Source organism: Ahaetulla prasina, chromosome 2 (genome assembly GCF_028640845.1).
Source record: "Ahaetulla prasina isolate Xishuangbanna chromosome 2, ASM2864084v1, whole genome shotgun sequence".
NCBI lineage: Eukaryota > Metazoa > Chordata > Lepidosauria > Squamata > Colubridae > Ahaetulla > Ahaetulla prasina.
The window spans coordinates 127667577-127683695 of NC_080540.1; the positions used below are offsets into that span (position 1 = coordinate 127667577).

General features: G+C 42.0%; 1 protein-coding gene across 2 annotated transcripts in view; it reads right to left on the reverse strand.

Annotated features, from left to right (window-relative positions):
* MGAT5B (alpha-1,6-mannosylglycoprotein 6-beta-N-acetylglucosaminyltransferase B) overlaps positions 1-13050 on the reverse strand; it is a 301884-nt gene extending 288834 nt beyond the window's left edge. For both annotated transcript variants that reach the window (XM_058172876.1, XM_058172875.1), the window contains exon 1: positions 12983-13050. In XM_058172876.1, the coding sequence (XP_058028859.1) occupies positions 12983-13050 (68 nt within the window). The remainder of the gene's footprint in view (positions 1-12982) is intronic.
* Positions 13051-16119: the final 3069 nt, after the last annotated feature.

A 16119-nucleotide genomic window follows, 5' to 3' on the forward strand; every position in this document is an offset into this window, starting at 1 on the left:
GCAAGGCTGAAATGGTGGACTATCAAGAGCCAACTCATCCTCTTTCTTCTCCTGCACAGAGCAGGAGCAGGGGTCAGAATTCCTTCATAAAAGTTTTTCTCATGCTTTAGTTCCCTTTGTGATACCAGTCAAATGTATGTTTTTATCAGGTTATGATAAAACCTGATAGGGGGCAGGAGAAGGACTACAAGAAATAGACTGATGATGATAGATGAAGTCCTACAGACAGACCAATCCCATTCTTACTGCAGCTCTCCGATTTTTCTGGCCATCTGGTGATGCCCTATTCTGTAGCCCAGGGGTCTCCAACCTTGGCAACTTTAAGCCTGGCGGATTTCAACTCCCAGAATTCCCCAGCCAGCAAAGTAAAGCTTCAACTCCCAGAATTCCCCAGCTTCAACTCCCAGAATTCCCCAACCAGCAAAGTAAAGCTGGCTGGAGAATTCTGGGAGTTGAAGTCCTCCAGGCTTAAAGTTGCCAAGGTTGGAGACCCCTGCTGTAGCCCATAAAAAATATGGGAGAAATGGAGAAAAAAAATGGAGAATGGTGAAATTGACAAGCAGCTTCCAAGATTCCCTCTTCTTTTCCAGGAGTTGAGTAGGTGTTCAAAGAAGTACACAGGGGTGAGGGGGGGGGTTCCTTTTCTTTCCTTCTGAGTGAAGCAGAAGTAAAGAGAATTTTTGTTGCAGCAGCATCTGCAGCTGTTCTGGACACAACAGTGATCTCTCTCTCTCTCTCTCTCTCTCTCTCTCTTTTTTTTTTTTTTTCAAACAAGCCAGGAGAAATGAAGAAATCACAGATCATGTCTTCCAATTTCCTCTGAGGGTTGGGGAAATGAATGATGGCAGCCATGTGAAAGTGCCCTCAGGCTCAGGGAAAGCTGGCCAAACGGAAGGCTCTCGGACTGACCCAGGGGAAAAAACCTGAACCCAGTATCAATTTTCTCACATAAGTGGCAATTTCAATTTAGGTCAATTCGTAACATTCTCATTCAGTTAAGAAAATAAAATTACTGGAGCAAAGAGCTTCCTTTACTACACAGCAGATTTAGTTCATTACTGTTTTTTTCTTCCCCAAACAAGAGCTGGTCTGAGTCCAGGTTTCAAATTAAATTTGGTTACTTTTCCATTTCTCTTCTACCTAGTGATAGTCCCCATATGCTCTAAATGAGTTAGATTTCCATTTCCTTAATTACCAGTAGCTGAAATCCCACCCCATCTGAGCATAACCCATGAGATCTGTGCATTCCAATACTTATATCTCATCCCATTTCAGAATAAAGTTCTGGCAATCTTAAATGGAGCATCTGACTTGCTATATCTAGATCTCCTAATGTGTGGGGGGTTTTTTCCCCTCCAAAGACCTAAGAATGAAGAAAATACCAAAAAAAAAACACCTATCCAAAGCAGAACATGTTTATTAAAACGCTCAGAGTTATGCCAACTTGAGGAAGATCCAGGCTGGAGTTGTTGCATATGCTAACTCCTTAACATTATTAGAAAGTCATGAAGTTGACTTTTTAAACTTTGCAGCTGAAATGATATGATGTTAGAAGACCCCGCTTGAAAATTATTCAAGCAGGTGTCTTTTTAACAAGATTAATGAGGGTGAGACATTTTGAAACAGATGTCATAGAATTAAAATATTAGCAAAATACTGGTGTTGTTTTCTAATTTCTATACTCTCCTTATAGAGAAAGTTTCTTTATCTGAAAAGACCCGGAGAACCTTCCTCTAGTACAATGTGTGTCAGCCTTGGCAACTCCAAGGCATGTTCTTCAGCAGCCAGACTTCTCAAGCTATCATGTTTATAATCCAATAGTTGCAGCTACGTAGATACTAGAGCAAAGCCAAGCAAACCATATGATTTAACAGATTGTGTGAGACAGAGTATTTATGGATTACTGGATTAAGAGTCGTGGTGGTGCAGTGGTTAGAATGTTGTCTTCAGCCTTCCATCCTTCCGCGGTCAGTGAAATGAGGACCCAGTTTGTTGGGGGCAATATACCGACTCTGTAAACTACTTAGAGCAGACCTGTCAAACTGGTGGGCCGCGGGCTGGATGCGTCACACGCAGGACAAGCCCACCCCAGCTCCGCAAAGGCAAAAAAGTCACGATAAGTCACGTGACATGATCGAGCTTGACACCCATGACTTAGAGTGTGCTATAAAGCACTATGAAGCGGTATATAAGTCTAATTGCTATTGCTATATTAGCAGCAGGGGACAAACCCTTAAGAATACTGAAATGAAATTTTGACCAATTAGAATATTGCATTTCACAATGAGAGGGTCTATGAGCGTCTGATTTCTGTACTTGGCTCACTGACTGTAGTGAGAAGCACATTTCTCACAAAATTATGAATGTAGTTAAATATGGGAAAGAGACTTTAATTGTCTGGATGTACATGTGGTCCTCAATGACTAAAATTGGGACTAGATTTCTGTTGCTGTGCAATGCAATTGTAAAACACAATATCATGTAACTGTGCTGCTTAACCAGAACTTTTGGTTATTGTTGTAAGTGAATCATCATGGTTGTCCCAAAGGTGTTTTTTAAGAGGCAACTGGACTTTGTTTTTCTTTGAAGATGTTTTGCTTCTCATCCAAGAAGTGTCTTCATCTCTGAGGACATCACATGGTTGCCATTTACAACTTGTTGCTAACTTCCCCAGTGACTTGACTTGTGGGAAGACAGTAAAGATCTAATGACCGCAGAGACACTGCAATTGATATGACTACAAGGACTGATCATAAGAACCACTCATTCAACATTGCTGTAAATTCAAATGATCACTGAATGAGTGGTAAGGTGAGGACCACCTTGATAGAAATGCAAGGACGATTCCATAAGCAAAGAGGGCTGAAACATTTTTTCAATCCTGGCAAGCAAGATAGCATTCATAAGTGACTCAGGCAAGCGCTTTCCTGAGTCACTGGGTCATAAAGAGGAAGGGAGATAAAACGCAGTCTGGTTTGTAAGATTCCATTATTATAGCCCAGGGGTGTCAAACTGGATTTCTTTGGGGGCCAGATGAGCATTGTAGTTCTCCATGGGCTGGCTGGTGGGAGGGGAGAGATGGGGCAGACACCTCCTACATCACTTTGCCAGCCAAAATGGAGCGCGAGGGGCTGTGTGTGCCCCCCGCACCCTTTTTTGGCTGGCAGAATGCTGCAGGAAACTGCAGGAAAATGGGGCATGGAGTGGGCATGTCCCCCTGTGCCCCATTTTGGCCATCAGAGTGCTGCAGGAGGCCCTCCAGGCCAAAAATGGAGCACGGGGGCGGCATTTTGGCTGCCAGAGGCACCACGGGCCAGTCTTCTTCTATTTCCAGGCCGGCCCTGTGGGCCAGATTTAAGCACACCACGGGCCTTGAGTTTGACACCCCTGTTGTAGCCTATCTCAAAGTGTAATTCTAATCTTCCTGTCTCTATTAGTGGAGCTGACACTTCCTCAATCTTTTTATCGTGAACGAACTCTTTGAACTCATATTTAGGTCTCAGAGACTTCCTGCCTAAAAAATTATTATATCTACAGCTCACAAGTTGTGAGTGTGATCAGTACGTAAGTTGTGCCATGTAAAAATTCCCACCCATGTGAATACTAGCATGGCATAGCAAATGAAGTTCAAAAAACATTGTATTGGGTTTTTCTACCCCGGTCATGATATTTTGTGGCACCCCCAGCAACTTCTCACAGAGTCTGAGGGTTTCCATGGAACTCTAGATGAGAAAGGCTTAATTGGGTGGTTTCTGCTTTTCTTTCCCCAAAGTTTCTTGAAATTCTTCCCACTGATAAGAAACTCATTATTATGTAAAAGCATGTTTATGCATTTCAATTCTCATAATTATAATTTAGCAAGAAGTGATTGTTAAACACTGCATTTAATTACTACTTAAAACCATTAGAGGAGTGAGGAGGGGAAGAAGAAAACCTTCATGATTAAGTGAAAAGGGAAAAAATAACAGTTGCCCAGTCTGCATAGAATCTCATTACAGAATTAAAACGTGTAGTCCTCAACGGAACTACATCCACATGGAGGGAAGTATGCAGTGGAGTACCCCAAGGCTCTGTTTTAGGCCCAGTACTCTTCAACATCTTCATCAATGACTTGGACGAGGGGATAGATGGGGAACTCATCAAATTTGCAGATGACACCAAGCTGGCAGGAATAGCCAACACTCCAGAAGATAGGCTCAAGTTACAGAAAGATCTTGACAGACTTGAACACTGGGCGCTATCTAACAAAATGAAATTCAACAGTGAAAAAAGTAAGGTTCTACATTTAGGCCAAAAAAACAAAATGCACAGGTACCGTATATGTGGTACCTTGCTCAGTAGTAGTACCTGTGAGAGGGATCTTGGAGTCCTAGTGGATAACCATTTAGATATGAGCCAGCAATGTGCAGCAGCTGCCAAAAAAGCCAACATAGTTCTGGGCTGCATAAATAGAGGGATAGAATCAAGATCACGTGAAGTGTTAGTGCCACTTTATAAGGCCTTGGTAAGGCTACACTTGGAATTTGCATTCAGTTTTGGTTGCCACGATGTAAAAAAGATGTGGAGACTCTAGAAAGAGTTCAAAGAAGAGCAACAAAGATGATTAGAGGACTGGAGGCTAAAACATATGAAGAACGGTTGCAGGAACTGGGTATGTCTAGTTTAACAAAAAGAAGGACTAGGGGAGACATGATAGCAGTGTTCCAATATCTCAGGGGCTGCCACAGAGAAGTGGGAGTTGGGCTGTTCTCCAGAGCACCTGAGGGTAGAACAAGAAGCAATGGGTGGAAACTGATCAAGGAAAGAAGCAACTTAGAACTAAGGAGAAATTTCCTGACAGTTAGAACAATTAATAAGTGGAACGACTTGCCTTCAGAAGTTGTGAATGCTCCAACACTGGAAATTTTTAAGAAAATGTTGGATAACCATCTGACTGAGATGGTGTAGGGTTTCCTGCCTGGGCAGGGGGTTGGACTAGAAGGCCTCCAAGGTCCCTTCCAACTCTGATGTTATGTTATGTTATGTAAAACAAAACTGCATGAACATTTTAGTAGAATGAAGCTGCAGTGCCACGGTTATTCTCTATTGTGGGAACTAGAGTAAGCTAACATGATAATCAGACAATTAAGAAGCTAAAACAACCACACCATCATGGCTGAACTTCTCTCCTGCTACATTTTCTTAATTCCTAACATTACTCCAAGGAAGTTTTTAAAAGCATCACAAGTGGAAGAGTTTGCTCATCCTGAACAATGTTAAGAGACATAGATTGGCTTTGGATAATTCAACTGACAGCCACAGCAAGGGCAGAAGGCATTCTTTTGACTTCAGAGGGGGGAAATACAGAAATACGGACAGTTCCTTAAATATCAGCCCAAATAAAACAATCACTTCTCTTTTAATCAGGAAGAAAAGAGTGCATATAATAATAAGGAAGCAAGGAAAGGGAAATAAAAGTACCAGTACAATATTATCATAATACGCCTTAGTTTTGCCATATGTGGTCTTTTCCAAAAGGGATCACAGGTGAACTATTAAGCTTTAGTCAAGGGGAGGGGTGGGGAAAGTAGAAGCTTCTTTGTGCAGAGATTTTAGGAAAGGTAGGAAGGAAAAAGAGTTTCTGCCATAGGAAGTTAAAGACCAGCATTAGGTCATAATAAAACTGGGGCTACTGCCAACATTTTTCAATTTGGTCAAATGTGAAAATTGGCTGTTACTGCTTACAAAAAATATCCCCCAGTGTTTTCCTATAACTCTTTCCAACAACCTTAGCGATTGTGTGTGCTTCACACTCATAATACACAAGTTAAGGGAAGAGTGTGTTACACCAATCAGAATAATTGAAGTACATTTAAACTAATGAGCCATCTGACTTTGTCCCCAATATGTTTTGATTACAGAAAAGAGAAGAAATAAATGGAACGCCGGCATGCTGCAAAGAAAGATGTCAATCTATTCCTTTTGTGTTTATATGGATTTATTAGGTATGTATCAGGCTTTTTTTTCCCCTTCAAGATTATTTTAACTCGTGACACGAGACACCTATCCTGCGCAGACTGCACTGGCTACCTGTGGCCTTCCGGGTGCGCTTCAAGGTGTTGGTGACAATCTTTAAAGCGCTCCATGGCATAGGGCCGGGCTATTTACGGGACCGCCTACTGCTACCGAATACCTCTCACCGACCCGTGCGCTCTCACAGAGAGGGACTCCTCAGGGTGCCGTCAGCTAGGCAGTGTCGTCTGGCGACACCCAGGGGAAGGGCCTTCTCTGTGGGGGCTCCCACCCTCTGGAACGAACTCCCTCCAGGACTTCGCCAACTTCCGGACCTCCGAACCTTTCGTCGCGAGCTTAAAACATATTTATTCATCTGCGCGGGACTGGATTAGATTTTAAATTTATTGGTTTTTAAATGGGTTTTTGTTATTTATATTGTTTTTAATAATTTGGCTATAGAATAAGTTTTTTAACTGTCATTTTAGTTTGTATTTATATGTATTTTTAATTGCCTGTGAACCGCCCTGAGTCCCTAGGGAGATAGGGCGGTATATAAATATGAATAAATAAATAAATAAATAAATAAATAAATAAACTCAAATTAGCAACTCTGTGAGGTACGTTTTGTTGAAAGGCCCAATGTCACACAAGGAACTTCCACAGCTAAGAGTGAACTGACATATCAACATATGAACAGTCCCTGGTCTAATATTTTAACTGCTGCAGTATTTTGGCTTTTGTTTAAAAATTGCCTATGCCTATAGGCAAAGGGCCCGGAAGAATTCCTACAAAACAGAATTTATTGGTGACTCTCTCTGTGTGTATGTGAGTATATCCAATTTTTTTTATTCGCTAAAAAAACAAAGCTGTCATAAAAAGAAAAGGGTGTATTACTCCATCACAGCAGCAATTTTGTGAATTGGCAAATCCTGTGTATGCTAGCCATTTTGTGCGGCCTTACAACATATCCCCAGTTCCAAATTGGTCCACCAATGCAAAACAATTGCCCACCCTAATTTAGCACATGGACGTTTTTATTAGTTTATCTGCAGAATGTGCTGCGCATTAGTTAGTGAAAACAGCAACATTTTTTAAAGCCAACATAAACTAGCATACAGATTATTTATTTAGTCAGTTTACTGCATCTATCCGTAGCTGAAGCTCACTAGATAGTTTACAAAAGCATTTGAACACTACAGTGAAGCCCAGAGTGGGGAAGGAAAGAGTGGGGGAATCTGCATCTTGTAGTAGGCTTCCATGGCCAGTAATCATTGGGCAGCTTTTGATTTTTCCTGCCATCTTCAGACCACAAACAAGTGAGCAGGGATTGACTGGGCTCCAACATTTATAGCCAGGTGTCCTAAAATCTGATTGGCCTTTAGCTGATTTGGTTTCTGATTGGTGCAGCCTGGTGAGGACTGGTGTCTGCAGGCAGGTGCAGGTTGGTGAATGTCTGAACACATACTACATAAGTAGAGGTGGTATTCAGTTACCTTCGCTACCGGTTCACAAATGAGAGCATGAGCCACCTCCATGCATACATAGGTCAAAAATGGGACATGATGATGCCCGGGCAGGTGGGCGGAGCCTCCTGCAGCCACCGCTACCAGTTCGCCCGAACCGGATAGAACTGGCTGAATAACACCACTGTACATAAATGTTTGTTATGGCTATTTGCTTAGTGAAGCTGCTTTCATGGGCTTCCTAATAAGAGTGTTAGGTTCTTAATATATCAGAATGATAGGGATAAAATGAACTTATTCAGTTTGTATTCTGACTTCCACCCAGGTATTCCTACATTAATGCATTCACCTTTGTGCATAAGTATAGATTTCAAAGTGTCAGAAAACCAAGCAATGCAAAAATTGGCTCACCATGTTCACTTTTTCAAGGGCCTAAAATTGGCCAACTAAATGAGTATGGTCCTGACATCTTTCCACTCACTATCTTTCAGCTCGACCTACTAAGTCAAGTTCAACAGTGCTATTAAGCTGGGTGTCATTCAACAGGAGAAAAAGTGACAGCTCCCACCGATGGCTGCAGATCCTTCCTGACACAACCAGCACAGCTGGTGACCTGCTACCAAGAGAAGCCTCCTTCAACCTCATTCCTAGCCTTGCTCTGCATTCCACATTAGGACTCATTTTGTATTACATTGGGCAGCTTTACTTTGCAACCATAGCAAAATCAGGGCTGGCATTTTCTGTTAGAATGATTGGGGAGGAAGGTGCATCATTGAGGTGAATCCAGGAAAATTTATTTGACAGGGAAGCAGAGCCAATTACAGCTCCCTGAAAAACATCCTCGGATGATGTTAGCCCTCTCTGCATTCACGTTGTTCATGCTTAAGGAGACATCATGTTGGAATTGTTCTACATAGCACAAATCTGGCTTTGCCACCAAATGTACACAAAAGAAGCTGCTGCTTCTGGCTATAACCTGCCAATAAGCATCATGCCTGTATTTTCAAGGACCTCTCCGTCTACATCAGTGGTGGGTTTCAAATTTTTTTGCTACCAATCCTGTGGGCGTGGCTTGGTGGGCATGACATGGCTTGGTAGGCGTGGCTTGGTGGGCGAGGCAGGGGAAGGGTACTGTAAAATCTCCATTCCCTTCCAATCCAGGGGAAGGATACTGTAAAATCTCCATTTCCACCCCACTCCAGGGGAAAGTTACTGCAAAAATCCCCATTTCCTCCCAATCAGCTGGGACCTGGGAGGCAGAGAATAGATGGGGGCAGGGCCAGTCAGAATTTTTACTACCGGTTCTCTGAACTACTCAAAATTTTCACTACCAGTTCTTCAGAACTGGTCAAAACCTGCTGAAACACACCTCTGGTCTACATTTTAAATCTTTAAGATTTTAAATCTTAATACATTTTATTAAGAACACAGTAGCCTGCAATTACTGCAGGTTCGAGCCCGGCCCAAGGTTGACTCAGCCTTCCATCCTTTATAAGGTAGGTAAAATGAGGACCCAGATTGTTGGGGGGGCAATAAGTTGACTTTGTAAAAATATACAAATAGAATGAGACTATTGCCTTATTGCCTTATACACTGTAAGCCGCCCTGAGTCTTCGGAGAAGGGCGGGGTATAAATGTAAACAAAAAAAAAAATTTGGGATGTATAAAAATCTGAGATATAGCTCTCTAAACAGTATGTCCACCTGGGAACTTCACATTTCCATTGAAGTCAGCTTTGCATTATTGCTCTCTGTCAAGAGGACAGCTGCCCTAAACATTTATCATAGTGTATATGTTTTTTCCCAATCTGCTGCCTTCCAGTCACATTTGTTATCGGCTCCCAAGCATCCAGCACATCTGTACAGCAACAAATTGGGGAAACCTAGTAATAACTAATTTCAAAGAAAGTTTACAAGACATCTCGCATGCAAGTTCTTACTCTCTGTACAACAGACACAAGAACCAACTGTAATTTTTCTACAAGGAAGAATTATTTGTGTGTATGTGTGTGGAGAGAGAGAGGGGTTTTTTTTTCCAGATCATTAGATTGCCCTGGATCTATCTGCCTGATATATTTCTATACCATCTCATTCCAAATACAGTGTAATATAGTGATATTTAATGATATTTTAATTGTATTCTAGTATTATTACTGGTACATCCCCTCCAAGTAAGCATTTTGAAGATTTATATGCTGTTTTTCCAATAAAAACTCCTAGAGCAGCAGACAATGAAATAAGAAAAACAATGAATATGCAAAACCCTACAAGAATAATGCAGCAATTAAAATGATGGCAGAGATTCAGCAAAACGGATAAAATCGTTATCAAATTCATCCGACTTACCTAATGAAATAGCTGAACAAGCACCTGGAGCCAAAGTATTTACACCAGAGGCAGGCAAGTATCTTTGGGAAGAGCACTCCAGGGTGCCACAACCAAAAAGACTGGTACATTTTTTCCCCCTTGAAGTAGCTTTATTTGGGGGGGGGGGGGGAAATGATCAAGTGAACAGCAAACACTCTAAAGACTCCAGTCTCCAATCTTTAATACATGAGCAGTCAATTACTATTTGGTTTTATGAAGCAGAAATCCTAAACAAGGATCATGCCTAGTTTTAGCTCTTAAAACAAGAGCTTGTTGGGGTTCCTTTCAAGACAATGTGGGGGGGGGAAATCTGCTGAGAACCTTAGTTTTTTTATCACTGATCTCCTGTTGCAGACACTGGATGTACCCTTACAAACTATGGACTGGTCCTCAGGTTCTACTTGGCCTTTCACTAGTGCAAGCTTCTCACCACTTCTTGAATGCAGGAAGGGATGATGTCATCCTTCTCCCACTCCCAGCCCATTGCAAATGCATCCCACAACTGAACTGTCCTGCTTTCATTCAAAACTGCTGGTTTTTTTGACCTGAGACATTTTATGCCCTTCAGAGCAGAGGCTCTTCAGAGCTTCGTTCCATTTTAATTGAAGCCCCAGCTCTGATTGGCTACAGTGCCCAGCCTTCTCCCTCCTCTGCAGAATATGGGCTCCACCACTCTATCCTGTCAAGCGGTTGGGTTTTTCTGTTCTTTTTACAGTATTGAGATTAATACAATGCCCTGTTAAATTAAGAACAATCTTCCTCTCTAGAAGCTCCTGCTCCATTCAACTATACATATTCCAGTGGGCACTCTTTTTGATTTCTTCTCAGGCTGGGTGAAGCATGAACTCTTTGCTTTCTCAGTCTCTGCTTCCATTCCTATAAAGCTTCCATTCCCCTTTTCTAAAAAACAAAAACATCTTTAAGTTGAAACGTAAGAACACTTCTGCTCTATGGAGTTGAAGACATAGTTCTTCCTTGCTATAAAGTTTCTATGGATCAACAGCAACCTGTTCCCTATTGTTTTATTTATTGTAGCATAAGAGCTTGGATGCTACCATAAGTAGGAGGGGGAAAAAGTGGTTTTAGTGTCAAAGAAAGTAATAAGGGTGGCACAGGTGAAAGTATCCCATCCTTTATGCAAATATCGGGAGAAAGTAAAGGAAAGCCTGAGGGATTAATTAGGATAGAATAATGGTTACAAGGAAAAGGCAAACCCTGGGAGACTCATCCACATAGGAGCCGGCCAATAAGGTTTGCCTTCATGGACTTCATGGACTGGGAAGGTGAGGAAGCAAAGTGATGACCAATCAGGTATTACATTGGCCACAGTCTGGTCTAAGGATCAGACCAGGGGCAGGGTTCAAAACCCGTTGCTACCAGTTTGCTTGTGGGCATGGGTGCGCTTACACGCATGCAACACTTCTACGCATGCACAGAAGCATTTGGGTGGGTGGGCGGAGCCTCCCGCCACCGCCACTACTAGTTCACCCAATCCAGGGAGAACCGGTAGCAACCCACCACTGGACCAGACGGGACCCACTGTCAGCTCACTACAATCCAGACTAGAATTTCTGAAGTTCTGAAAAAGCCAGGAACAGCCTGGCTGACAAGCTGCAGTGCAAAATTGTCCTACAGCTATTTCTTACTCCTTAGGACTATTTGTCATGAGATGGGAGACCTAGGTAGCCAATTGGCAGCTGGAACAATTGTTGACAAACCCCCCCCTTTTTTTTTTTAAGATTACTGATGGTTTTCGCATTGGGTAAAGTATAGGAAACCTGTGGCTTCCCAGGAATTGTTGAATTTCAGCTTTCAATGTGCACAGACTGGGTTCGATGGGACTATAGTCCACAAATTTCTGAAGAACTCTACATTCCCGTGTTTAGATTAAGCACTATGCCCTAAGCCATCTAGGCTCTTCTGATTTTTATTTTTATTTTTATTTTTTTAGAATATTGCCAGCATTGTCACCATTCACATACAGACAGGTCTTCCACCTGTGAAATGAATTAAGCTACAATTACCCACCTTGTTCCAATCTCTGGCCTCTGTTGTAATACCATGGGATACATTGCATGCTTAGATCCCAGCTTCATTTGAGCCTCCTCTTTAATTGACCTTGTTGTTGCTGTTAGATTAGCTTATTTTGAAAGTTTACCAACAACCCCTTAAAGTGGAGCAGGCTTCTGCTACATAAGACAAATAAAAACAAAACAGTGGCACATTTGTGTCCAAACTTCTGAACACTATAACTTAAACATTATTTAAGTTAGCCCTATTGGTTGGTTGTTAGTTGTGGACTTAGTGACTGAAGTGATATGCTTTTTTTTTCCCTTACCCCAGGCATGGGGTCTATTATGAGTTTATTTTGTTTACACTGTATTTCGTTTCTGGTTTTAATTTTTCCAGAGTCACTATGGTGAGAAGAACGCTATATAAATTAATAAATACACTGCCTAGGACAAAGAAAATTTGAAACTGGATGGAAAATGCTAACTCAGTGCATCTGATGATCATTGTTTGGAGTTCTCACTCATGCTTCTTGCCATCTATTTAATGTCTCATCCTGGATTTGGTGCAATAAAAAAAAAGGTGCCATTTGAAAGCAGCCCGAAAATAAGCTCCTAATCCTGTCAACTAATTTTTAGGAGAAAGGAGAGGGAGAATAGCAGAAGAAGGACCGGAGAAAAGCCTCTAAAGAAGACAAGTGGCTATTCTCTTGAAGCAGACTGATGTGCAGACCTGATCCAAATAACCTCTCCTTGTTATCCCAGTAAAAGAGGAGAAAATAAGAATCAGCAATCACTTAGAGAAAGGAGGAAAAAAGGAAAGGTGGCATATTTGTATCTACAATAACTCCAGCTGTGAGTTTATCACAATCTATAACAATGAAGTTTAATAACAACATCTTTCCCTTTTCCTGGTGAATCCTTCCCAAATTCCAAACAAGCTGCGCTATGCCACCCACTTCCTCTATCTGTCCCCACTTCAGGTGAATCTCAAACAAATTACTTTCTGCTACCTGCATTCATCTTATAGGGTTTATCACATCAGGAGAAAAAAAAAGAAAGGTGACCACATACAGTTTTGAAGTCACCACCCATCCACCCCTTTCCTTGTAATTGCACACACCCAGGAAGTGGTAGAGGAGAACTTTACCTAAAAGGCCTCAAGGTGACGAGACATCTTCTGACCATTATTTTCCCATCTGAATTCACTGTGATCATGGTTCAAACTTTTCTTTTTTTAAAAAAAAAAAAAAAAGCAAAAGCAAAAGCAAACCAAAAGGAAGGAAAGCAGACGTTCAGGAAGTCTGATCCCAGTTCTTAGGACGAGCTCATGGTTAGAGACAGGTGAAGGTTGTCCAGCAAAAATCAACCAAGAAGTCCATAAGCACAAAGGGAACAGGATCAGGATCAGTCTCCCTGCTAGGAGCTCTGCCTTCTTGACTGCTTGCCTCTTAACGAGTGGTTGTTTCCAAAGACATAGGTCTGCATGCATAAGAGTGGAGGCTGGATGATGGGTTGTCTCCTCCAGGGTTCCAGTCACATTTTGGAAACAGGCTGTAACAAGAAGCACAACATCTTCCCTTTCCTCCAAGTATTAAATCCAATGCCCAGGTGAGCAGCCCCTAGATCTAGACCCCCTTCTGTTCATGGGATCTCTCATCACATCCAGACTCTCTCTGCTTACACCTGATCCAAGAATTCTCCAGCAAAGGCTTGCCTCCTTCCCTTCTCCAAGCTGCCTTCAGCACTTCCAGAAAGCTGCCATTCCCTAGGATTGTTTTCTATTTGAGTGGTGACTCCCAGTCAGAGCTAAAGCTGTCATGAAAAAAACTGGCTCCATCCCTGCCTGACAGGCAGCTACCTTGTCTCATCCTGGCCATCCAAAACAGGCAGTTTTAGTCTTGCAAAGAGGCTGCACTGTCTCCATCTGTGAAGGATGCGCTGCTCCAAACCAGGATGGAAAGACCGTTCAGCCGGAATTTGTGAATTGGGTACCATCTAGTGGCGGCTGCAGGGAGATTCTCTGGCATTTTTGTTCTGCAAATAAAGATCTTGTAAGTTCTAGGGGCAAGAACACATCTGAAAGGTGCAATGTGATACATCTTTTGTACGGCCTGAAACGGTGCTGTGTACGCCCTCCTGTCATTTGTAAGAGAGGCCTTGCCAATCAGTAATGCCAGTTGCTTTTATATCATCATTACTGATCCCAACATACACTTGAGAAAAGGACTAAGGTGTGGCCCGTCAAGTCACTTCGGTTTATACCAGCCTTAGTCGACTGGAGGATTGGACAGGAGAAAAAAAAAGATTTGGAAACAAAATCTGGTTCAGAATGTTCTAGTCAGATTTCTTTGAGGATCACTATTTGAAAGAGCTATTTACACTGGTGTTGTTTGTAGCTCTGTCTTAATTCACTGTTTTCAGGAAAATTCAGGGAGCAGCTGGGAGTATCTCTCTGATCTGTGCTAGCAGAATTCAAGCATCTTTAATATACAAATGGATTAGACCATTTGTTCAAAAACTGGGGGCTACTGAGTTTTGGGAACAAAGTTCCCTATCCCATTTTTTCCTGCTCCAAACCATGACACCTTAAAGGGTGCTAACAATGTTCTCGGGCTCTGTTCTTTTCCTTCTCCCTATTTGATTTTTCTCTTTGTATGATTTATGCACTGCCTGAATCCTAGTAGATAGACTATTATTTTATGGAGAACAATATATCAAAATAACAATCATCAATGTTGCATTAATCGTGGGTGAATTAATGAATTATTTAATTGAGTACAATGGATCAAAGTGGCAGGTGCTCACCAGCCCCTGAAAGCCTTCCAGATAAGCCAAGTGTTTGCTATCTTCCAGATGGCTATGAGAGGGGAAGCTATTTTTATTTGGGAGACAGGCTGTTACAAAGGAGAGGAGTCCCCAAGGAGGTAGCCCATCATTGGATCCTGCCTTGCCTCACCTATTGGAAGGTTTGAATCCTTAGTAAACACCTGCTGACTATTTGGATTAGCTATGCAGGCTCCATCTTAGATTCTTAGATTGCTACTAGTCCCAAACTACAAAGGGCTTTAAAGATAGTAGATACGATATTTGGGCTTTAAAGATAATGGCCAACAAATTTAACTGTACTTGCTAGACAACACTGGCAACTATTGCAATTCCTGCAGAGTGTCATTTTTGTACCATGAGTGGGTAACCATTACATGAGCTGCGGCAGGAGGATCCCCCAACTGTGAGCCTGATTTGGGGGCGGGGGGAGCGGAAGTATTGGAGTCAGTAAGCATCTGAATTTACAACCACTCTGACTTGTTTAGATTGAGCCTTCAGCCTGTTTCTCTCTATCCAGACCTTGCCAATTTCCAGGTTCTGGATCAGAACTTCCACCAATCTCACATTGGGTCTGGGGTGGAGACATGGAACTGGATATCACCAGCATATTGGTGATGCCTCATCCCAAAGCAGTAGATGGCTTCTCCCAGCAGTTTTCTGTAAATGTTAAACATGATAGGGGGAAAAGAACCAAATCCTGGCGTATTCCAGAACATAACCTTTATATCACCTCATCTCTCTCACACATGCTATCACCACACCTGCCGTCACCAATTGATTCTGCTTACTCTACCACTATAACATGGTTTTCCCAATTCTCAACCGTCATAGGCAGCTAGCAGGATATTGTTACTGACAGTACCAAAAGCTCCTGAGAAGTTTAAAAATGCAAATATGGCTGCAGTCTTTCTGTTCAAGTCCCTCCATAGATCACTCCTGAGAGTGGTCAATGTGGTTTCTAAATTATGCCCGGACCTGGGGAAATCCAGAATGCTATGGATCTAAACTCTCTGTAATTCTAGCTTCACTACAGGTAGTCACTCACTGAATGACCAGTTGCTTTGCAGTGGTTAGAAATTACAACAGACCATCAAAAAGGTACTCAGGATCCGTTTTTTAAGTTCCAATGGCTGCACACACAGCCATGGTCATGTGATCACATTTTGGGTGCTTCATGACCAATTCGCATTTACGACTGCAGAATCCTGCAGTCATGTAACTGCAATATTTTTGGCAGGCTTTGGTGGTATCCAGAATTTACTTCCAATTTCCTGCATTGGATATAATGGATTTATTTAATAACAACTGTGTACACTTAACAAATGCAGCATTTATTTAAGCATCACAACATTCACTTAACAACCACAGCAAAAAAGCTAAAATCAATTTTCTCCCAAATTGGGAGTTGTCAGTAAAACCCATCATTACAAGAAAGTGATTTATTCTTATCTCCTAGAT